This window comes from Lipotes vexillifer, unplaced genomic scaffold, assembly GCF_000442215.2.
Source record: "Lipotes vexillifer unplaced genomic scaffold, Lipotes_vexillifer_v1.1 scaffold916, whole genome shotgun sequence".
Taxonomy (NCBI): domain Eukaryota; kingdom Metazoa; phylum Chordata; class Mammalia; order Artiodactyla; family Lipotidae; genus Lipotes; species Lipotes vexillifer.
In genome coordinates this window covers 2,079,362-2,102,700 of record NW_006798383.1, presented here as the reverse complement: position 1 = coordinate 2,102,700, position 23,339 = coordinate 2,079,362, and the positions used below count along the sequence as shown (strand labels likewise).

Below are 23,339 nucleotides of genomic sequence, written 5' to 3'. Positions count from 1 at the left end.
GTGTAGGGACATGGCCCTTCCCTGCCCCAGGGCTCCTGAGTGACATAACTGCTTTCAGCTCTCTTGTTCCAGTTTAGATTTTCAAGCCCAAGGTTCCTGCAGGCTCCCCCTCCCAATCCCTTCCAAATCCTCTAACAAAGGAGTGGTCTGGCGTGTGGGTTCAAGTTCTAGTCCTAGCACTATGGCCAGCCTGGCTCATTGCACAGATTTCTTCTCACTGGGTTTGGGCCTCCACTTAAAATGAAACTCTGCAGATTGTATATGTTGAACTTTTTAGGGGTTTAAGAGAGACTCTGGGAAATACTGAGTGTTCCTTCTCTCCTGCCTCTTGGCAGTGTCTGTCATTATCCTCTAAACTCTGTCTGACTCCTATCCCACTCCACAGCAGTCCTGGCTGCCTGGCCCCTCACATTCCCTACTTTCCCACCCTCACCTTTTCACGTTGTTACCCACCTTTCATAGTTCGCCTTTTCTCAGTTTGGTGCCTTTATACCTGCCTGGTGCTTGTACCATGTTACCATATTCCCCCAGCTCTTAAAACCTTCGGTAAAGCCCCCCAGCCTCCCTCACCTCTGCCCAGGGCATCCCCTTCTGGCACCCAGCAACCTATTCCCAGGAGACCATTTCTGTGGTGTGGCATTGTGAACTTGGTGTTCATACAACCGAAGCCCAACAGGCTTGCTCTCCCTTGGCCTCAGTTGCACATCTAGAGATCCATTTTTATGGTGGGCAGAGACTACCCAACCAGGTCTAAGCAGCAAACTCATCTATTGAATCCATGGGTCCTCTGGCCAAGCAGCTCTGGGAGGTTACAGCCCTCACTGTGCTTCCATATGGTTTTCCCACAACTTCTCTGATAGCTCTCTTGGCTGCTTCTCTCATCCTGGCTTAACCCCATGATCCCCTGGAGAATGAGCACAGCACTTCCAATTGTATAGCCATTTCCGCCACAAGTTCTGACAAGCCAGACCTAACTGCTCTCCTTTTGTTTGGCAGCTCCTTTGTGACAGGGACAGCCTGTTGTGGGCACTTCTCACCCCTAAGAATCTGGGACCTCAACAGGTAAGAGACTCCTGAGCCCACCATGGCTTCCAGGGTGGGCGGGGCTGGAGCGGTTGGGAAGCAGAGGAAAGCTGGCTGAGCCAGCCCCTGGTTCAGTTGGCCGAGTGGTCCAGGACGATGCTGGAAGGACCCTGCCCCCAAACCCACTGACAGCCTCTGCTGTGGCACCTTCGCACATGCAATCATTTGTTAGCCTGAGGAGACTGTTGAAGTAATTTATAATAGGTAAGTAATTTCATGTAGAACTTACGATGACAACAACAACAGTCTGGATGCATGAGACTTCTTCTCTAAGGAGTGCCTGACTGTGTGGCTATAGAAAATCCCATCTATCCTCAGAGATGATTTTTCTAAAATAAAGACATTTTGGAAGTGGCCTACAGATCCGTAAGAAGAACAATACAGAACAGTTAAAATATATCCAGTTTTTGTTCACAGTTCTCTGCCTTGGCAGGCTTGACACATTCCCATCTGATTACCTACCATTCTGTTGGGGTTTTTTTAATCTTTCATTTTGACATAATTATAGATTCACAGGAAGTTACAAAAGTAGGAAGGCAAGGTACCTGTGTAACATCTTACAAAATATCAAGTCTAGAAAGTTGACATTGGTACAGTCCACAGACCTTTATCTGATTGTACTTATTCGTGTGTGGGGTGTGTGTGTGTGTGTACGTATTTCTTTGCAGTTTTATCCCATGTGTAGGGTCATGTAACTGCTACCACAGTCAAGATAAAGAACTGTTTGTTCCATCAGCACAGAGACCCCCTCATGTACCCATTTATAGTTGCACCCATCCTCCTCCCCTCCTCCACTCCTTCTTGCCCCTAACCCCTGGCAACCACTTAGGTGTTCTTCATCTCTTGTCATTTAAAAAGTATTATATAAATGAAATAATATATCTAACATTTGCAGATTTTTTTTTTTTTTTTTACTGAGCTTAATTACCTTGAGATCCACAGAAGTTGTTTCATGTGTCAATCATGCTTTATTTCTTATTGCTCAGTAGTATTCCCTAGTATGGATGTACCAAAGTTTCCCCATTGACCAGCATTCACCCACTGAAGGATGTTTGAGTTGTTCTCAATTTTCTGACTATTGCAGATCAAACTACTATGAACATTTGTGTATAGGCTTTTGTGTGGACATATATTTGCAGTTTTCTGGGATTAATGCGGGGGAATACAATTGCTGAGTCGTTAGTAAGTGTGTGTTTAGTTTTTTACCTGCCAGACTATTTTGAGTATCTTTACCACTTTATATTCTGACCCCAGTGTCTGAGAGATCTAGTTTCTTCACATTCTCAACAGCATCTGGTAGTGTCACTATTTTTTATTTTAGCTATTTTAATGGATGTGTTATTTAATTGTGGTTTTAATTTGAATTTCCCTAATAGCTAGTGATGTTGAACAAGTTTTCTTGCGCTTATTTGCCTTGTGTTCTGTGTATTCTCTTTGGTGAAATGTCTGCTCGTGTTTTTTGCCCATTTCTAACTGGATTGTTTGCTTTTTCACCGTTGAGGTTGCAGAGATGGGCATTTCTGCTGAAAGTCAGTTTTATTTAGTCACATAGCTGGACCTTATGCTTGGCATCAATATTGATCTGGGCCTGGGATGGCAGACAAGCTGGGGCAGGGAGGGTGTACACCACCCACCGTGACCCACCTTTATCTTGAAGGTTGAGTGGTCTTTGGCCTCTTCTGCCCGTGGTTGCCTTGGTAGGGATGCTTCTGGGCACAGATTTATGGTCAGGATGGCGTTCTAAGGCACCAACTGCCTCAACAGCATTCTCTTATGAAATCCCTAGACCTCACTAACCCTAAACACTGGGTCTTTACAGAACCCAGAAAGGACCCGAATGAAAATGGGCACAAGACAGCTATGGCCTCAGTTCTCACCGAAGCCATACAACAATAGCCATTGCACCCTTACGCCAGCCTGAGGCAAGGCCGCCCTGGGCATCACTTGGCTTTCCCTTCTCTCTAGCTCCCGGACTCCCCTCCTCACCACTGAGGAGTCAGGCCTTGCTTAAACATCTCTTCCATTCCCAGGGAAGCCTGGACGACCAGTGGTGCAGGGACTGAGGGAAAGATGCCCTGGTGGAGGCATCTGCTTTCGGTGGGAGGAAACGGATGGACAGGACGACTGTCTGTAGCTGTCTTTCCCAGAGAAGCCCAAGCAGATAATAAAGCCATGTAGAAAATAGGATTAAGGTAATGAACAGGCAGGACAGAGTTTGATCTTTCAATAATGCCAAAGCCTGACTGACAGGCCAATCTGGAAGGTGGAGCAACATCGTCGGCAGGACTCAGTTGCGGGGCGGTGTTTGGTGCTGGGTGGATTCTTTGCTTTTAACCTGTCACCGCTGAAACTTGAGGAGTTCTGGGATTTTCTCTTTTATGTGTGTGCTACAACTTGCGGGGGAGGAGTACTGGAGGGGCAGTTTTGCTCAGAGCATCATCGCCCCTCCAGGGGCTGCCCTCAGGATGATGGTGGGGGCTGGGATGCGGCTCAGAGGTGCAGGCAGCCTGCTGGGCACCAGCACACCCTCATCTGTGTCTCTCCCGGTACTGGTCCTCAGGCTGCTTTTCACAGTGCCTGGAGACCTCTTTCAAGGTCACCATGGCTCCCTCAGCCCTTTGTTCATCAGGATTCCTGGAGACTCTGTTCTCCCTCTGGGCTAGGGATGGGGAGGTGCTAGCTGGAGCACACAGGCCTGAGAGCACCCGTGGGCACAAAGCCATTGCCTAGATGGTAAGGAACTTGGCTGTCCCCCTCTCCCTTCCTCCTTTCCTGCCCTTCTGTCTCCTAGAGCTGCGGACGGGCCAAAGGACAGGGGATTTCTAACCTGTCTAAATCAGATGGGAAGAAAGATGGAGTCCTTCACCCAATTTGAACGTGCTAGAGTGTTCCTGTTTCTGAGGATAGATGGCATTCAGGCCCAGTCCCTGGCCCCCAAGGGCTCTATCCTGAGAGACTGTGCAGATAGCCAACCACTGAAGTATCCCTAGCTAGGCCCTGAGGAACTGTGCCAAAGCCATCCTGTTACTGAGTTTGGGTCTGGAGGAATTAAGGCCCATCTTGTGTTCTCCATCTGCATTTGATCAGGGCCCTTGGCTCAGCCCCAGGGAAGGTGTTATCTGTGTGGGGCACCCCTCTGCTGCTGGAAGACCCCGGTGGTGGGTGGCGGTTCCGATTGGCTTGACAACACATCAAGCCAGTGATCTTCCCCTGGGCTTGCCCTTGCTGTGGATTTTACCTTTTCTGCCAAGGTACATTTGAGCTGTATCTACTATTGGTGCCCTGAGACCAGGGCACAGCGGGCAACCCCAGTGGCAGTGGGGAGGCAGGCACCAGGATGGAGAGGCCTGTGATCTCAGCGTTGGAGATGTCATAGTGGGTCCAGCTGTGGTCCTAAGCCAGCCTGGGGACTGTTGGGTAAGGAAGTCAGTAGGGGTGGGTTTTGGCGACTTGGCTACTCCTAGGGCACTGAGGGTTTGAGTCCTTGGCTAGGTACTGCACTGCTCTGTATGTGTGTGACCATATTCATGGGCCCTGCATAATCCCACCTCATCTCCCCTTCCCCTTCACGCCCGCATCATCCCCAGTTCCCCATGACTCCTCCATTTCCATCCTTAGCCCTTAAATCTCCTCTTTCTCAGCAAAGGCAGGGGCAAAGAAGCTTCTCACATATTCTGACAGACACCCTATATTTTTCCCCTCTGAGCTTTTGCTCTAGCTGACCCCTGTGCTTGGGATACCCCCTCTCTGCCTACTGAAACCCTGCTCATTCTTCAGCATAAATAGCACCTCCACTATGAAGCCCTCCCTGACCCTCACCCCTGTGGCTGGAGTTGGTGACCTTAGAGCATTCATAGGGCCTCCTTGATGGCCACCATGTGGCCTGGTATAGCTTCCCTTCAGGCTGGGAACTTATCTTGGAACCCTGGACTGAACACGGGAGACACATGTCACGGCATCTGATGGTGTTTGGAATGACAAGGGGCGCCTGGCTACAACCCTTTCTAACTGTCTGCAGAAAGAACTGATGTCCTGAGCACAGGCTGAGCCACTCTGAGGGCACCATTAGTGCCCATCCCACCCAGGTGTGGCTTTGTCTCTGCCCCCGCCCTCCACCTCCACCTGGGGCAGGGGGCCTGGCCCTCAGTCGGGGTGATTATGGGAATTGCCCCTCTTTAAAGTACCTGCCTTCTCCTTTGAAAGTATTATTGACAGCTTTTCTCATTTTCTTTTTTTGTTACCTCTTTGAGGAACCCTGTAATTTCTTTCTCTTTCTTTCTTTCTCTCCCCACCCCTTCCCTTTTTCTTTCTTGTCCCCTCTGTCCCCCCACCCCAACTCTTTGAAATTGGCTCTCTGCCTGCTGACACCAAACTGATACTTTGCGTTTCACTTCTCCTTATCCCTTTATGGCAACAGATGTTGAAATTTTGTATCCTTTTATCTGCCCGGCTGCCCCTTCCTGTAATTACGGTCCTCTTGTTAGCAGTACAAAGTGGGCTGCCCGGCTGCCTGGCCTTTGAGCCACTGTGTCTGAACACGTGTGCATGGGCAGGTGCTGGGGCTGTGCACGCGCACACGCATGCATGTGAGAGGCCTGTGCTTGGAAAGGGCCCTTCCCACTGACCTGATGGGACTGGGGCAGGCGAAGCTTTGGTGGTCTTCTCCTGGTCTCCAGCGGACTCTGTGGTTATATGTGGGACCTGTCTGCCCCCTTGATTCCCTCCTCCTCCCCACCAGGGGGCTGGACGAGGACAACCACTCCCTCCTCTCATGCCGGCTGAGCAGTGAGCACCCAGAGGCCCATCGTGGTCAGGAAGCCAGATCCCACCAGCTTGTGCCCCACATATACCCACGCCTCCAGCCAAGCCAGGTGCCCCAGCCCTGCACCTCTGTTGTTGCTGGCCCTTCACCTGAGCTGTCCCCCATCTCCTGTCACTGCCTGTCACAATCCTGTCACTCACTGAAGAGATGTTCTTTTATCTGTCCCCTTATAAAACTCTCTTTCATCTCTCTTCTGATACCCACTGAGCCACCCCTTGTTTTGTTAGTTGGATAGATGACAGACTTCTCTCCCTCCCTGGACTGAAAACTCCTTGAAGAAGGGACAGTGTCTCCCTCAAAGTCTCATCTCACATCTCCCTGCAGTTTCTATTAGGCACAATGCCTCATATACAGAAGGTGCTCAGTAAATGGTTATTGATCCAAGAAAGGAAGAAAGGGAAGGAGAGGGTAGAAAGAAAGAAGGGAGCAAAACCTTCCTATTTTCTTAGTGACCATGTTGGGTCCAGCTTCTACCTTCAGGCCATCTGTCCCCTGGGGGCAGAGAAAATGTAGGAAGGTGGAGTGTTTGCCACCCTTCCACCCTCTCACCAAAAGCCATCGTTGCATTTTTGCAGTTGCACATGCCAGATGGGGTATCCTCACACCCAAACAGATGCAGGAATGAACACCCATAGAATCTCCAAGGAGCATCATCAGGAACCCAGTGTGTTAACAGTGGCTGTAAATGGTGTGAAGGCCATGGGCATTCTTAGATGTGGGTGAGGAGGTAGAGCCAGGGTTATCTGACCTCAGTGCAGTTTAGCACAGGAGGACTTTCTATGGGCCACTGCTTTTGCTGGGAGCTCAGGCGGGCCAGGCAAGGGAGGCGTGTGGATGCCGGGATGAGGGAACTCAGAGGGAGGAAGGCAGTGATGCAGGTCACCCAGCTTCCCTGGCCTGCAGGACCCAGACTGGGGGTAGGGTGGAGGGGGGCTTCCAGGGACTGCCCCTCTGTGCCTAACTCCAGCCTGGTGCTTAGGGCCTCTCCCAGACAGGGCATCTGGGTCTTCAAGGCCAGTGCCTACCTCCAGTTAGCTGTCCCCACAAAGATGGTGATGGGGGGGTGGTATAAGTATCTTATTTAAATTTCCTCCTCCCTGACTGTCAAGAAGTTCCTGTCATCCCATTTCCCTCCAGCTTCAGTGGAGTTGCCTGGGCAGCAGATTGGGATGGGCCAGGGAGATCTGATTCCCTCACCTGATCCCCTCCTCAAGGGTCCCTGGGATGAGGCCACACTCCACTTGCTTTTCCTACCCAGGTACTCTGGGGACTCCTGGGGGAAGCCACACACAGCCAGGCCTCCCCGGCCTGTGTCTCATTCATCAGGCTCACAGGGGCAGCCCCATCTGTCTTTATCTTTCCCTGGGTCAAGAGAGAATTGCTGGAGTCAGGCTGCAGGGAGGCTGGGGTGGAGGCCCCCCAGCCCTCAGTGGCTCCTGGAGGCCCCGGCTTTGTGCGCAGGAGTTGGAAGGAAATGGACTTTTTGTCTGGCCCTCTATAGTGACAGAGCTGGCCCTTGCTCCTGTCTTGGCCTGAGGCTCTAAGCGGCAGCCCCTTTCCCACACAAGTTGTGCGACAGCCAAGGCTCTGCACGCCCCCCTTGCGCCCCCCACCGTGAGAGGCCGAGAGGCATTCTTAACATTCTTTCCAGAGAAAAGGGGTGAAACGTCTGAATTTGGGGGTCACCACGTTATACAAATTGCAATCTAATCGTTTTTACAAGAACACACTTGCAGTAAGAAAAGGAACCCAGAGGAGGGGCTGAGGACACAAACAGCTTGTTTTGTCCCCCTTCCCCCCAAAGTTTGGGGCTATTGTTGAGCTCATCTTGCTTCCTCCACCAGAGCAGTTGAGCTAGAGTTTTCTAGTTAAATTGGTCCTGTGGTGGGGGCCACGAAGGGCCCACGGTGCCATTTCTGTTTGTTTTCCCAAATCAAAGCCCCAGCGGGGCTCCTATGGCACCGCTGGGCTGCTATTTGAAGAGACGGGCCATTTCCCAGAGCCTGGTGTGTCAGTTTATGCTCTGAACTTAACCTCACAGGCACTGCACAACAGAGCCTCGAGGGTCCCAGGCCCAGAGGCAAAAGAAACTGTATCTTTTTCTTGGCCCATTTAAAGTGTGTGTGGCCCTTTCAGAGAATCAGAGAACTAACATGGCAGAAACTCCTCAGGTCCCGGCCAGGCTGGGCTGGCAGACAGGGGGCTTTGGGGACTTGTCCTGGTCTCCAGGGGCTGGTGCTCGCTCGGCCTTTGGGTCTCCCCAGAGGGTAGAGTTCTGTGTTTCTTATTGCACACGCTGGCATGACACTTTCCAGTGGTGGGTCAGATGCCCCCCTGCCTGGGCAGGGGCCCAGGGTGGCAACTCGGTCTGGGTGTGGCCCTTCTGCTGCCGACCCTCAGTCCATGGGTGCCCAGCTCTCCTTCCTTCTGAACCCTGGGACCAGGGGTGGGCAGGTAGAGCCATGCTGGGCTTCACACCCCCCAATCTCCACTGCCTTTCATCTTCTATTTCAAACAGACAAACATGAAATTACTTCTACAGATTAAAGGGGAGAGCTCCTCAGTCATTCCTGAAGGCCTCACTAATGGAGGGGGCAGGGCCCCTAAATCTGGAAGGAGGGAGAATTGTGGAGCAAAATAGCCCTGACCCAGTGGACGAGACAGACAGAGACAGACAGAAAGAATATGACCCCAGGCCCTCTCAGGGCTCTGGCTTGCCCAGGGGTGGTGAATCATGGCTGGCGGCCCATCTGGAAAGGTGGGCCTTCTTGGGAGCTGAGGTTACTGATCTCTAAGAGGTGCTGATCTGGGGAGAAGGCTTTCTGTCTGATCCCCCCTCAGCACACAGAGGAAGAGGCGCTTCTCTTGGAAGGAGGCTGGGGACACGGGTGCTGACTTAAGGCCTACCCCCCGCCCCCCACCCAGACTGGAGAACAACAGTGCTCTCGCTGGGGGTCACCGCACTGCCCAGGACTCGTGGGCAGAGTTGGACAGAAAAGAACCCACAGCCTCCTCCTTTACTCCTTCAGGGAAGATGGCGGCTCCACTGAGGAGAAGGGAGGTTGAGGGTCAGAGTGTCTGAGGTAGGACTGGAGCTAAGGTCCACATTCACACATGTGGCTGGTGGCCTCGTCTGCCTCAAGCTCTCTGGTGAAACCTGCCTGGGCCGAAGCTGGGCTGGTGAGGCCACAAAGTCCTCCCTAACCCGTGCTGGGGCCTCACCTGGGTGTCCCTGTGAAGTGTCCACAGCCTAGTTTCTCCCGTCATGTCACGGGGGAGAGCCCAGCATCTCTTGGGTGAAGCTGAGGGATTTGGCCTGGAGCGTGTCCCCTTCTTCCTCATTCCCCCCAGTCATTCTGCAGAAACTCACCGCTTCTACCCGTCCCCTAGCCACAGGAATTAGCGGGTACACTTGATGTTGAGGGGTAGTTGCTAGGGCCAGGAGGCCCCCCTACGTCGTTGCTAGGGGTCTGGCATCAGGGCAAGGGGTCTGCCCACTGCCGCGGTCACGGAGGGAATTACACAGTCACAAAGAAATTGTTCTTCTCGGTAATCTGCTCTCGGCCACCGAGAGGGGCAAGGGTGGGGGGAGCAAGCTGGAGCCCAGCAGGCTGGTGGCTGTGATCACAGAGGCGTGCTAGCCCTGGGCCGGGGTCCAGCCGGGCCAGGAACACCAGGGACCAGCCTGCTAAGCTGCTTTCTCAGCGATTTCTCTCCCCAGACACAAAGGTGTTTACTTGTTTTAACATCTCCTGGGACTCCCCTTCTCCCTTTGTGTGGTCTTTATCCCCAGTGAGGTTTGAGCCCCAGATTACAGGCAGGAATTAAGGCATTGGACTCAGGCAGCGCAGAACCGCATGACCTGCGGGATCAAGGCGTATAAAGTGACCAAGTGTGTGTGTGAGGGGGGCCGACCCCTTCAGCACGGCCCATTCATCGTCCCGAGGAGGAGTGGCTGGGCGGCAGGCAGCCAGCGTGCAGGTGTGATGGAGGGGCTGCTGGTGGCTGACTGAGGCCTTCAGCTGGGGGAGAGGCAGGGACTGGGAAGCGGGGAGAGGGGTGGGAGTCTAGGGCATCTCCTCCTTTGGCCTCCCTCCTAAGGGAATCTAATTCTAGCTCAGGAAGGAGAGCTGCATTTCCCCAGGAACTGATGCCATTTGAAGGTTAAAAGAATGTGTGTGGGCCAGGGTGGGACAAGCTCTCATCCTCTGCCCTGCCTCTCTTCCCAGCGGACAGCTGATGACCCACCTGGGCGGTGACTTTCCCCCAGGGGCGGGGGTACTGGACGTCATGTACGAGTCCCCTTCCACACTCCTGTCCTGTGGTTACGACACCTACGTTCGCTACTGGGACCTCCGAGCCAGTGTCCGGTGAGTGTGCCGGGCAGCAGGACAGGTGGTGAGAACCCCACGCCAGTCCTGGCCCTCCCTCCAGTCCTGGTGGGCCCAAAGGAGAGGGACAGAGACTCTGTATCAGGGGCTGGTAGAGAGCAGCTGACAAGGTCAGATCAATCTTAGACTGCCCACCTTGGCGGCCCTGGTCCTGTGACCCAGGAGACCATAGCCACGAGGCCCTGATAAGAGCCTCCTTGGGAACCATCAGGGTGCTGTCCCTCAGCATTCTGTCCCAGCTGTCTCGAGGCCTTTCTTGCCTCTTAAGTCTGGTGACACACAGCAACCATGTGATGCGCAAACGAGGCATAAACCTGCCTGGGGCCAGGGACTTGCTGAGAAGGAGATCTTTACTGAGGAGGCTTTCCCCCATTAAGTCTGGTTTTAAAGGAATTTGGTGATTCGGCATCTCTTTCTCCTAGCCAGAGTGGCTCCCTAAGGCCTCTGGGGAAGCTGGGGTGGAGGTGGAGGGCACCCCCAAACCTCCCCCTGCATCACCTCCTCCCGGACAGGAAGTGTGTCATGGAGTGGGAAGAGCCCCACGACAGCACGCTGTACTGCCTGCAGACAGACGGGAACCACCTGCTGGCCACTGGCTCCTCCTACTACGGTGTCGTGCGACTGTGGGACCGGCGCCAAAGGGCCTGCCTACACGTAAGCGTCCTGCCCACCGCAGGCCTCCTGGATGCCAGGACTTGTTATTGGGGGCTGTGCTGGGAGCGGGTGTGCCTGGAGGGGGTGGGAGGAAGCCTACAGTGGCCCCTGTCCCCTGGCACTAGGCCTGGGAATCCTGGGTTTGGGCTCCCCCAGCTCCCGGTGGGGACGCTTTCGCCACTCCTGTCCCTCCCGTGCAGGCCTTCCCTCTGACGTCGACGCCCCTCAGCAGTCCTGTGTACTGCCTGCGCTTCACCACCAGGCATCTCTACGCTGCGCTGTCTTACAACCTCCATGGCCTGGACTTTCAAACGCCGTGACAGGGCCACCCCAGCCTGTGGGCCAGAGAAGCCAGCTACTCAGGGACCTCTGCTGTCTGCAGGGTGCAGTGATACCTCCTCCCCGGCCCCGCCTGTGTTCCTAGACCTGTGACCATGGTACTCAGGCACCTTAAGATAAAGGCTGCTGACTCCTGGGCACTGGGATTACCCAGGGGTGCAATCCCTCTCAGGAACCAGGTGGAAAGAAGGGACCTGCTGCTGCTCAGCTGAACTTAGCCGGGCCTCACTTCCCTGTTGGCCAGAGCAAGGATCTGGCCGGGGGAGAGAGGCCCACCCCTTCTTAGAGCCGGGCCAGCTCACCACAAGAGTGAGGTGAGGTGCTCCAGCCTTCCCAGTTGGTCCCTTCCTGCCCCTTCCCTGGAAGGAGAGGGGAGGCTGCCAATACCCTGTGACACCAGCCTCCACCTCAGTCAGACCCCACCTTTGACCAAGCTCTTGGGCTGGGGACTCATTCCTGGGGTACTGTGTGGCCTGGTCTTGCTTTGAAACCAAGAAAGGACAAAGGGAACCCTGAAATTTTGAATGAGTTCTGAGCCAGCCCAACCTCAGGCTAGCTGTTGAGACATGCTAAAATGTTCATTTTGTAGAAATAAAGCTTGATTGTTCACAGATCTGGTTCCTCCCTGGCTGGCAAGACCCCAGGGAGAAGGAACAACAGATTTAAACTTGGGGTTGGGCATGCTAGGGAAGGGTAAGATCTCGTGGCTCAGTGTCTCAAAGAACAAACGTTTCTTTTCTTCAGGAAAACCTCTCATTACCCCCTCCACCCCTTTGGCCCTGGTGGTAGGGTGGGTGTCGTCTGTGGGGTATGGAGGGAGGCTGTAGAAAGGCTCCTGGCTGCTAAGCTGCTGTCCGCCTGCAGTGACCTCCTTCACCCTACTCCAGCGCTCCACAATGCTGCAACCCTTAGGCTGGCTTTACACCCACAGCATCTTAATATCCTGGGCTGTTTGTTTCCAGGTTTTCTGCGGTTTAAAATCTTCTTCCTCACTCACCCTTCACCTAAGGGTCTACAAGGTAAGGTAGTACAGGGGCCCTTCCAGCCCGGTTTTCCTCTGAGTTTATGCAAACAGGTTGGGGAAGATGCCCTGTCCTGCTGGGGTCAGGGCTCCCTGATCCTCTTCTCCATCTAAGACCCATACCTCCCTTTATGTGGAAGGTTCTATATTGAAGGTCCCTAGGCTAGAGGAGAAGGAAATGTCATCACCAGCACCCTCCCTGGGGGCAGAAGCATCAGAAGTGGACAAGAGGGCAGTGCACCCACAGTGACTCAGAATTATTTTACTCAGGAGAGAAGACCACGACTCAGGGGCTAGGAGTGCCCTGAGGCCCAGTTCTTACAGAGCCTGGACAGCTCCTGGGAGAAAAGAGGCTGCCCCTGTGCCGGAAAGGCCCAAGCCTTGAAGTCTCAGAGGCCTCTACAGGAAGAGCCTCACCCACACTCAGCGCTTGGAAGTGCAGGCCTCAGGGGTCCGCTACTGAGTCTTGCACTCCCCGTCACTGCTGTGTGCTGTCTTTACCTTCTTCAGCTCCTTCTGCAGGTTTGACTCAGCTACTAGGACCTCCTTTGGCTTCTGGTACTGTGGATGGAGCCAAGGAGGACATGATTCAGTCACATCACCCCTCCCTACGCACACGCACACACACCCTCCCCCTCCCCCTCCCTCTCCGCCCCTTCTACCCCCTTTATTCAAAGATGAGGAAATCGAGGCCTACAAGGTTGAATGATTTGCTCAAGGTCACATGGCTGGGTAGGGGTAGGCCTTTGGACAATCTAGAACCCCAGTTCTGTGGATTCTACCCCTCCCCATCACCCTCTATCCTCTTCCAGCTATGATTTTAAAATCAGCCTCCTCCTGAGCCCTCACCGGCTCACACCATGCTGAGGCACACCCCAGGAGTAGCTGGGGCTGGAACTGAGGACTCCAGTAGGATGGGAACTGGGCAGGGGAAGAAGGAGCCTTTCCCTGACATAGTGGCCAAGAAGCCTGAATGACTTACGGAGATGACGAGGGTGCGGTTGGCATGAGCAAAGCTCAGCGAGGAATCATCCAGAGGTAGCTGATACCTGTCTAGGTCAGGTATTGAGAACTTCTTGTAGTACCTGTGGGGACAACAAGAGGCCATGAGAACACCCAACAAAGTGACCCCAACAGTTGGGCATCAGGCCCTCTGATGCCAAACTTCTATACAATTCTCCCCACACAGCCAAAGAGGAAGAAGGGAAGCCAGTTAGAACACCAGTACTTTAGAGCTTAGTGGTCCTGGAAGAAAAAGAAAGGCCTTATGGCCAGTCCAGCAATGGAACAGGGCCAGTCATAATTCCTTGATTAGGCCAGGGGTCAGACTGACTCATACTTCAAGCTCAGTCCTCCCAAAGACACGTGGAAGAAGCCTCCTGGAATACACAATTGGCTCAGGCGAGCCCTACCTCCTCAGCACCCAAAGAAAATGGGATATGTGTGCTAACAAGAAATAGAATAAGGACATCTAGGCCTGTTCCTGAAAGCTGGGGACTGACAGTTGGCACTTTACTGAGGACCTCAGCTACTTCTTCCTCCTTTGGGGTCTTTGAAGGCCTTGTTAGCCTGACTCTACTTGTAGGCCAGAGAGGGGAGTACATCCACAAAGAGAAATATCCCTAACAGAACAAGCCATGTGACTCATCAAGGAAGCTGGATCTCTGGGGCTCTGGACTACTTTGCTGGCCCTGAGACCCCACTCCTCCATTTTCACATACCACACTCGGTCTCCCTCATCGGCAGGTGACAGTCCAGAGATTAATGATCCCTTTTAGTAAAAAAACAAAACAACCCTGGGACTTCCCTGGCAGTCCAGTGGTTATACTGCTCGCTTCCGATACAGGGGGCAAGGGTTCGATCCCTGGTCAGGAGACTAAGATCCCACATGCCATGCGGCACAGCCAAAAAACTAAAAAACAAAACAAAACAAAAAACAAACCCAGAGAGCAACTTCCAACCCATAATGTCTGTAATTTGACCTCCTTTGCCAAAGAGGAAACTCAGGCTCAGAGAGGTGAAATATGTCGCCTGGCTTCACAGCCAGTTGTCAGTAGAGTCAGGATTAAAGTTCCCTGATCCTGGTCTGGTGCTTATTACACTGGAGCACAAGCACTGGCCTCCTCACCTCTAGCAATAGGACTGTTTGGCATTTTCCTTGGTGGAAGTATGACCTAGGTTCTGGCCAGTGGCTACCAGACCTATCACCTGGGCATGGCATCACTGCTGCTGCAAGGGTATGTGGGCTGGGCAGGGAAACGCTGCAGACAGGTACAGACAAACTCAAGTGAGGGACCTGGAGAGGATAGGGCTTTTAATATGTCAGAGGGGCCTGGTCGTTGTGGCAGGTACCCCCAGTCCACTTCAAAAGCCCTGATGCCCTGGGGACTCAGGAGAGTTGACATCAATGCAAGCACTTCTGCCCTGCTCTCCCTGCCCAAATCCCTCAGTTTAGTGAAGGTGCTCAGGGCCCCTATCCTCCAGGTTCCTCACTCCCCGCCAAGGTGCTGGGACCCGTGGCAGGAAAAGAATGTTTACTTAAAGGCTGACAGTTCAAAAGGAGTGGGGGCTGGGGGATCCTAATGGCACCACAAGTTTGCTTTATTTTCCAAACTCTGCCCCAGGGAAAGGTGATCCATCTGCCTACAAACCGGGGTGGAATGTTGGCTTCATCCTCTTCCTAGCCAGCCCAGGCTGAGGGCTCTTTCTGGGGCCTCTGGTCTGGCCAGCAAAGGTGGCAGACACTGATAATAGGGAGGGAGTCAAAGGTTAAACAGCAGAGATTAGATGAACACAAAGGCTTGTTAGGAAGTGTTAACATCTTCCCTGCAAACATACACAAGAAGCAGAACCGGGAGAGAAGCAGCCGGGCACACACAGCTCAGCTGAACCCAGGGGGCCTGTGTAAGGCCTTGCTGCGCAGAACATGGGGACATCCTTTCTGCCTACCTGGCTGTGTGCTGGGGAGGGGGGACAGGGACACACCTGTGTACTCTCAGAGGGGCACTGTCAAGGCACATTCCCCAGGCAGGGGTAGTAGGACTGGAAAAAGAGTCCCAGGGCTTGGTCTCAACAGCAATGACAAGATCAAAGGGAACTTGAGTTGCATGACTTACCCCAGCTTCCCTGTTCTACTCCCATCACCTCTCACGAGGTGGGGGGATGGAGGCAGAGTAGGTCTGGAGGCTCAGCTCTGTTATGACTCTATTCTAATGGATTTAGTTTATTGGCTGAGGTTAAACCATTTTCCTCAGGGGCTTCTGATGGGCAGTCTTCAAGGGAGTATGGGGCATCTGCTCTCTCTCCTCAGGGAGCAGCCCACACTCCCTTATCTCCATCCCTGGCCTTGGGGTTTGCCCTGAGAAGAACCATGCTTCACTTTCTCACCAGCACCTGGACTGGAGAGGGACCCACTGTGCTTCTGGAAAAGTCCAAATGCTCAGCCTCAGGCAGCCCTAGGTAGGCAGCAACCATTTCTTAGGTGTCAACTGTGTCCCAGACCTTGAGCTATGAGCTGGGGATTTAAGGATGAAGAAGAAACAGGCCACATCGCTGCCCGAGGAGACCCTGTGTTTCTGCTGAAAGCTAAGCCTTTATAGTGTGGTGGTTCCTGGACTTTTCGTTGATGCACAACAACCCCCATTCTCACCTGCCTTCACTGTCCTTGGTCTCGGCCACACAGTGAAAGGTGACATTTATGAATGCCAAATCTGTGCCAGGCCCTGTTCAACACACACTGAATCCTCAAAACAGCCCTCTCAGGTTGGTTGCTTCTGTTATCCTCTCTTACAGAAGAGTAAACTGAGGCACAGGAAAGTTAGGTATCTTGCCCAAGTCATAAAACTGGTAAAGGGAGATACCCTTATTACAGTGATAATCCCCCCAGTCTCCTGACCCGCCCCCCCATCGCTCTACATTCTCACCTCAGAGTAACAGACCACCTGGTCTAGGTTCCCTGCGTCTGTCCAAGGGTGGGGCAGATATGGGGCGTGGTCTCCCCCAGAACGCAGCCACCCTGCAGGTCTCCTGGACACTCCCTCTAACAGAGTGGGCTTCCTTTCTGAATGTAAAAGTGTCCAAAAGATGTATGTGGAAGCAAAGGCTCTCAGGAGGACTCCCTGGCCCTGTCCTGTGACTCTGGACAGGCCACTTAACTTCTGGGCCTCAGTTTCTTCCTCCAAATTCCTTTCTAAAAATAAAGGAGCTCCCCTAGATGAACTTTAAGTTGCTGTCAAAGGGACTGGAACAGGCCAACTCTACCTCTCTCAAACTGTGCCAAAAGGCCAGCTCCTTCACTTTGGCTATTTCAGAAATGATCCACTGCACCCTATCACACTCTCTCTGCTGTCTCCCCTTCCCAATTCCCAGTCCTTTCCCAACCCATTCTCCCTTTTAGTGAACTGAGAAAGGGCACAAGAAGCCAGGCCTTTAGAGAGAGACTCTGGAGGAGGCTGAAAGTAGAAGCAGGATGGCTGTGGAGTCACATGGGCCACGCCCCACACACCTTCAGTGGGTGCTCTGCACACCTGCACACAGGCTTGGCCAGAGTGGTCGAGAGAAGCCTCTAGCCAGTCCGTCCCTTAGAGAATCAGTCAGCAAATCTCCCCTTCTTTCTTAAACATCAACACTCCAGGCAAACTGGTCACCCCTGCCTACAGTAGCCCCTCGTAGAGAGTCACAGCACACATTCACATACTAAAGGCACTCAGAAGTCCTACCAAAGTGAGTTTCCTAAAGTTATTTGACCACAGAATCCTCTTTTCTAGAGATGCCTATTAACACTCCCACTGTGTTAGTATTACCGATGTCAAATCAGCCAAGCTCTCCTCAGGTTCTAATTTTCAAAGAATTGTTGAGGGCCTGCTTCAGGCCGGGCATGGGGCTGAGTGTTTGTACATATACGATTTCATAATTCCCCAAACAATCTGTGACGTACGTATGAGTATTCTCCTATGATATATGAGGAACCCTTGCCCCAAATGCTACGGGTAATACGTGGCAGAGGCCAGATTCAAACAGACATCTTCCTACTCCACATCCTAGCTCATTCCACTTATAGCTGCCAGCTTCTAGGCTGAGGCTAGGAACCTTCTTTCTGCACAAACACTCTTATTGGGAATAGATGGTGCCACAATGGGATCCTGGGAAAGCACTTTCTTCCTTCCCTGATTCATCCCTTGCTATTACCTGGGGCCAAGGACATAATACACTGGAATCAATTCCTTCAAGAGAAATGGCCAACCCAGTTATTCAGAGACAAGGCAGGTATAGACAAAGGAACTCTGGCTTTTACTGGTAACCATAATCCAGAATATCAGAATCGGGGCAGGCATGGTATCTCCAGGTGAAGGAAGTCAAATCAGAAAAGCCACAGTGTGATGGAAACTGAAGAGGCCTGGGCACTGAAACCATCACTAACTATCCCTTCAGTAAGTCAGTTCATCATGCTGACTTTATAGATAGTCATTCATATATAGCACAAGAATAAAAATACATACCCTGTCCACCACTGGATGATGTGATGATCAGAAAACAGATTTTTAAAGTATCTTGAAAAAGCTAAACACTGCTCAAAGGAATAGCTATTGAGTTCTGTATATTTAGGGGTAGTAAACGTATAGGACATCTTCTACTCCAGGTAGAAGATGAAAATGCCACTAGGCTCAGAAGAGCCTGTTAGGGGTTTAGCAGCCTCTCTCACCTTCCTCCCAGCGGAGGATCCTGAGGAAGGCTGTGCTGAGCCAGGCTGGGCCGCTGAACCTGAGATCTCATTGTAGGCTCTGAAGTGGGCACTCACATACTTCTCTCCCCTCTTTGGGAATCCAATCCCGGCCCTGCTCTGGGGCACTACTCCCATCCCACCTGGCCTTACCCATCAATTCAAAAATGTCTCTCCCTGCCCTGGGCGCCGGAGTGGGCCTCTGGCCACGGAGCGCCTGGCCAAGAGCGCCACCTATGGCTGAATACGCACAGGAGATGGGACCCAGAGGATCTGCCTGCAGATGAATTTTTTGGTGAGCTAGCTAGCCTCTCTTTTCTCACTCCCTGGTAATCACATTTCTGCTGGATATCTGTATTCGACAGTGACCTCTGGGGGACAAAAGGGAGGCAGCAGCCAGCTCCACGAACTGCTGGGCTGCAGATTCAAGTGCTATCAGAAGCACTTTTGTTCCTAGTTTGGGCCCAGGGCCTCTTACGCCAGGGAATGTTTGCTGAAGCACGGAGTTTGTTTTCCTAAAGGCAATTTCTCTGTTGTCTGAAATTGCTAAATTCCACTTTAGGCACTGACTCCTGTTAATGATGAGAACAATAACAGGAATAAACTGCCTTTTATCTGAGGGCTTCAAAGTGCTTTATAAATGCAAATCCTTATTATTATGACTTTGTATTTATAGACAAGGCCCACTTCAGGGGCTGCTGGCTGCGTGTACAGCAATAATCCTGAAATTAATTCATTCATCTCTACCCCTTCCCCACCACTTAACCCTGCCAAAGTGAGAGGGTGTGGGGGTCATAGAGGAGGGCAGAACCCAGGGCTGCACCAGGGGAGCCTGGGAGGCACGGACCTTGAGGGAGATGGGACGGGAGGCTGGCACCACACCACCTGAGAAGATGGACAAATAGCTGGGTCCTCCTTACTGCTTGTAAACCAGTGGATGGATGGGGACACCTCTGGCCTAAGCTTAGCACCCCATGAGACATGTTGGGTGGCTTCACAGTCTGTGGACCAGTAACTCATAAAACCTCCCATCTCAATGCCCCAAATCTATTTCATGGGAGTTGGTCCTATTCTGCAATCCCTGACTCAGGTCACAACCAAGTCATCACAGGGCTCTTCTCTTCTCCTGTGATCAGTCTGAGCTCCAGAAATCCAAATGAGATCAATGCATTTCCAAGATGATCAGCCCAGAAGCAGCCCTGCCAGGATTAGATCTCCACTTTGGTCACCTTCTGTCCCCTCAACCCCACATTTTGCCTTCCCCTAGCAGACCATGAGAAGAGGAGCAAAAGGAAGTCTAGTAACCCCTTTGAAACATAATGCAGGAGACTTCATGCAAGAGACTTCCAAGAGGCCAAAGCACCAGCCACTGTCCCTCAGTTCAGGGAGGGATAGGTTTGCTGCTCCCAGACCAGTACTTTAAAGTTTGATAACTGCCACCTCAGACAGGTGCACCTTCCAGGCCATGGCTCCCTGCCAGCTCCAACAGTGATGTTACCAGGCCAAGTTCATCATGGACTGGATCCAGCCAGAGGTCAAGGCACAATAACCTTACAGCAGAACCACTTAAGATCACAAGGCAATGGCTGGGTGATTCCCTCAACCTCTCATTCATCCAACAAATATTTATGGAGCCCCAGTCTGTGCCAAGTACTGGGCCAGATACTCACTGTTCAAATTTCCCTGCCCCGGTGGAACTGATTACAATATTCAAGCTGGTCCTGCAGAGAGAAAGCCCTTCAGCTTTTAGCACCTACTACAGGGCTTTAGTGAAGCCCTCCTACCTCCCTCAGAGCTGGACAGCAGGCTTCTCTGCCCTCTGAGGTGGAGAGCCATCTGAGCCCCAACCTCAGGTCAAACCCCACCCCCACCTTGCTCATACACAAGCAAGCAGGTGCCCACCATGCCACTTACTTTTTGTTGGTTGTTCTGACGACAACACAGCGCTCCTTCTGGTCCACACAGACACTGTAGACATCCTTAGGGTACGGGAGGTTTCGAATTCGCCACTGGAAACTCATCTTGGTGTCCTTGCGCATGAAGATGGGCTGCAGAAGGCAAAGCCAACTTGAGGACTATTCTTGGAGGGGGGTGGGAAAGGATGGCTCCCCCCTCCACAAAGCTCTATCAAGGGGCACAATGGGAGACCTTCAGCTCTTCCCCACAGCTCCCCTCTGATACTGCCATTGCTGTGACATTCTAGGCCTGGAGCCCTCGCCCTGGGATGACTAAGCCAAAACCCTTTGGGTACTCATTCAAGCAAACATTTCTAGAGCACTGTGTCCAGGTGGGTACACTGGAGATGAGGAGGTGAACAAGACATGGTGCCTGCCCCCGAGGGCCAGCAGCCCACTCCCCCAGCCTCCCCAAGACACCTGACAGACAGACATACATTGGAATTGCTTTCCGTGATGAGTTCAGGCCCCAGGCTCCCTGCTCCTGGGAGTGCTGGCTCTCCCACCTCAATCTGCCACTGGCCCAAGGCGCCCAGGGCACTCTTCACACGCCACTTCCTCACTGAGGAGAGAAGGAAGCAGTGGGATTATGGGGAAGAAAGGTACTCTGCTTCTTTCTGCTGAATCATCAATATCACATTAGGTAACTGGAACAGGATAGAAGTGGGAGCTACAGGCTTTTACACTGGCTTTATCCATCTGAGCAGGGACCTCACAACCTCTGAAATCTCAGGAGAGTATTTCAATATTAGACAACTTGTAAAGCCCATATCATGGGTGCCCAGACAAAAGGAATTAAAACAAAGTTCTGAAAGGCGCCAAGTGGAGTTTAGAAAACCGCAGGTGTGACTTCATGCAAAGGGAAGATGTGAATGTTAGGAAAAGGGTAGCTACCAGTAACAGGGAAAATGTGGATCCCCAAAAATGTGACATGCATTTTTCCCTCTAAAAATGGGCAGAGAAAAAAAGGAATTAAGAGGGTGAAAGCTGATAGGCAGATTTGTCTCATGATTCAGAAAGTCCAAATATAGAAATTCACTCATCTCAGGTGCATATGGCTTAAAACAAAAGTCCCAGAGTTGTATTTACAGGAAATTTTAGGCACACACCATATTTTAAATGCATTATTTATAAAAGATCTAATGTACATTTTTTGTAGAGTGGAATCATCCTTTTATAATGCAAATAATCATCTCTATTTTACAACCCAGATGTTTGCATAAGATTTTTTTTTTTCAATTAAGCCACATACTTTATGGAAATTCTAAGTGAAAAGACTAATTCAGTAGACACTAACTGAAAGCCCCTGCTGGGATGCTCAGGAACCCTGCTCAGCCCTGTCACAGTGACTGCTGTCAGCACGCCCATGGCCACAGGGGGCTTTCCCAAGTGCGACCCCTCTGTTCCTTCCCTGCCCGCAGCAATGGGGGTCTTCCAGGTGGCAGTTCCAGCGTTGCTCCAGGCCAGCAGCCTTCCTGAAGCTGCTGTGAGGAGCTTAACAGCTCAGAAAGTGCCTGGCGTCCTGTCGCAGTTGCTCCTTTTTCTGGGCCGGGGGGTGAGAGCTACAGTGCGATTCTCAGGATGGGTTTCTTTGAGACCTTCTGGGCAGCTGTGCCAAACCCAAACACCCTCACTGCTCTAAGTAAGGCACACAAGCTGAACACAAAAGTATGCTGCACAATTCGAATTCTCCCTTTAATATGTGCTTTTATAAGGTCTGGTGCCTTCTGCAGTGTGATTTTATTATGTCTCAGGGCCAAAAACTCTCCCTAGAAACACATTTCCAAGTTTACAATGCAAATAAATAAGGAAGAGTAAAACTTGGAAATATACTTTAAAGGCAACTTTTTTCTTTTTCTCACAAATACTTCTTCTCTCTTAAGTGAATGGACTGTGACCAGAAGTATATCCAAATCTATTCATGTCATACTTTGCTTAACTGGAAGCCAGCCTTCTGTGTTGCAGTGTTCACAGTTGCAAATTCAGAAGCGACAAATGCCTCTAAGTGGCGGTTTCCTGTGACAAGACCCATGTATCTCACTCTTTATTGTAGGAAAGATCACTTCCAGATTCTCACTCAGGCATGTATAAAATGCTATGTGTAGAATAAGGCAGGAAATTAATTTTTTCCCAGGCATACTGACAACAGCATGACGGGATAGCTCACATCAAGGGCAGCGACAGAACTAAAAAGGATGTGGGACCATTTGGTGTGAGGACAAACAAACACCCTTAGACCCTGACAGGATCACGATATAATAGAACACAGTCATCACAGAGTTTAAAGGTGGAGGTTCCTTTAGAAAGCATCTAGTCCAATACCTGTATTTTTCAAATGGGAAACAGCATTTCTTCCCTGCCTGCTCTCCTTCAACCCTTGCCACCACTCTTCAGGGGAGAGTATGAAGAATTACCAAGGCTCAGAAAGATACACTAACTTGCAAAAACCACAGCTAAAATTCAGGTCTCCTAACTTCAAGACCAGAATTTGAATCATTAGTAAAAGGCTAACTTGTATTCTATAAACATTCAATAAGCATACATGATATTTTTAAAGGTTCACTTTAAAAAAAAATGAAGATCTATTTCTTTTATATATTTTAGCATTTAAAGGAAAAGCTTCAATTATTTGAAAATGTATTGATAATTTATGAAAACCTAACTATCTGGGGCTTGATAAGTGAGGCGTCCTGTAATCATGGACCCTGTTAAATCATGTGTCCTGAGGCACGATACCAGTGTGGCCAGGAGAGGCAATTCCGATACCAGGATTTCCTGTCTACTCTTTTATCCATGGAATACTGGGGTTTGGAACAGAAACCTTCCCAAGGTACCCTAAGGAGGAGGAAAGTCAGCTACTGGTTTCCTTACTGCTGACCTTGAAAGCCACTCAGGTCACAGAAATTTGGACCCTTGGCTGTTTTGCCTTTTTTTTTTTTAACACCTTGTAATTAAATTCTTTGTTAGAATATGAAGAAAGTCTCCGTATTCATTCCCTTGTGAGATAAGATCCAACAAATGAATCGGTGAAGTCCTTGTTATTTCTCCCATGGACGTGGGCGTGAATGCACACATGCAAATACATTTTGTCTTGTCTTTCTTGTCCTGTCTTTGTTCCTGAACTCAAGGACAGCTCCTGCGGCAACAGAAGACTGTTTGCACCTGCTGTCACTCTGATTTGATTATATGTTAAACCCAAACTGGTGTGTGCAAGGCAGCTCCCTGGGAGGCTGTCATATCTTCCCGGCTGAGCCAGGGCCAGTCCTTGGAAAGGAGACTTTCAATGACCCTGTAAAGGGTCTGATGGGGAATATATGAGGGAGGCAGCGCCTGGGGCCTTTTTCCTAAGTCAGCA

The 23,339-nt window shown here is 51.4% G+C and overlaps 2 protein-coding genes across 2 annotated transcripts in view; one reads left to right on the top strand and one right to left on the bottom strand.

The window, feature by feature from the left end:
- The window catches only part of FBXW4 (F-box and WD repeat domain containing 4), a 79,310-nt gene extending 67,408 nt beyond the window's left edge, over positions 1-11,902 (top strand). Inside the window, exons 6-9 of the mRNA XM_007470364.1 lie at positions 997-1,062; positions 10,135-10,275; positions 10,809-10,950; positions 11,151-11,902. Of these exons, the coding sequence (XP_007470426.1) occupies positions 997-1,062; positions 10,135-10,275; positions 10,809-10,950; positions 11,151-11,270 (469 nt within the window). The 3' untranslated portion in view covers positions 11,271-11,902. The remainder of the gene's footprint in view (positions 1-996; positions 1,063-10,134; positions 10,276-10,808; positions 10,951-11,150) is intronic.
- Positions 11,903-12,547: 645 nt separating this feature from the next.
- Positions 12,548-23,339, bottom strand: part of DPCD (deleted in primary ciliary dyskinesia homolog (mouse)) — a 24,451-nt gene continuing 13,659 nt past the window's right edge. The window contains exons 3-6 of the mRNA XM_007470361.1: positions 20,422-20,546; positions 19,944-20,077; positions 13,293-13,395; positions 12,548-12,871 (exon numbers count right to left, since the gene is read on the bottom strand). Coding sequence (XP_007470423.1) covers positions 12,767-12,871; positions 13,293-13,395; positions 19,944-20,077; positions 20,422-20,546 — 467 coding nt within the window. The 3' untranslated portion in view covers positions 12,548-12,766. The remainder of the gene's footprint in view (positions 12,872-13,292; positions 13,396-19,943; positions 20,078-20,421; positions 20,547-23,339) is intronic.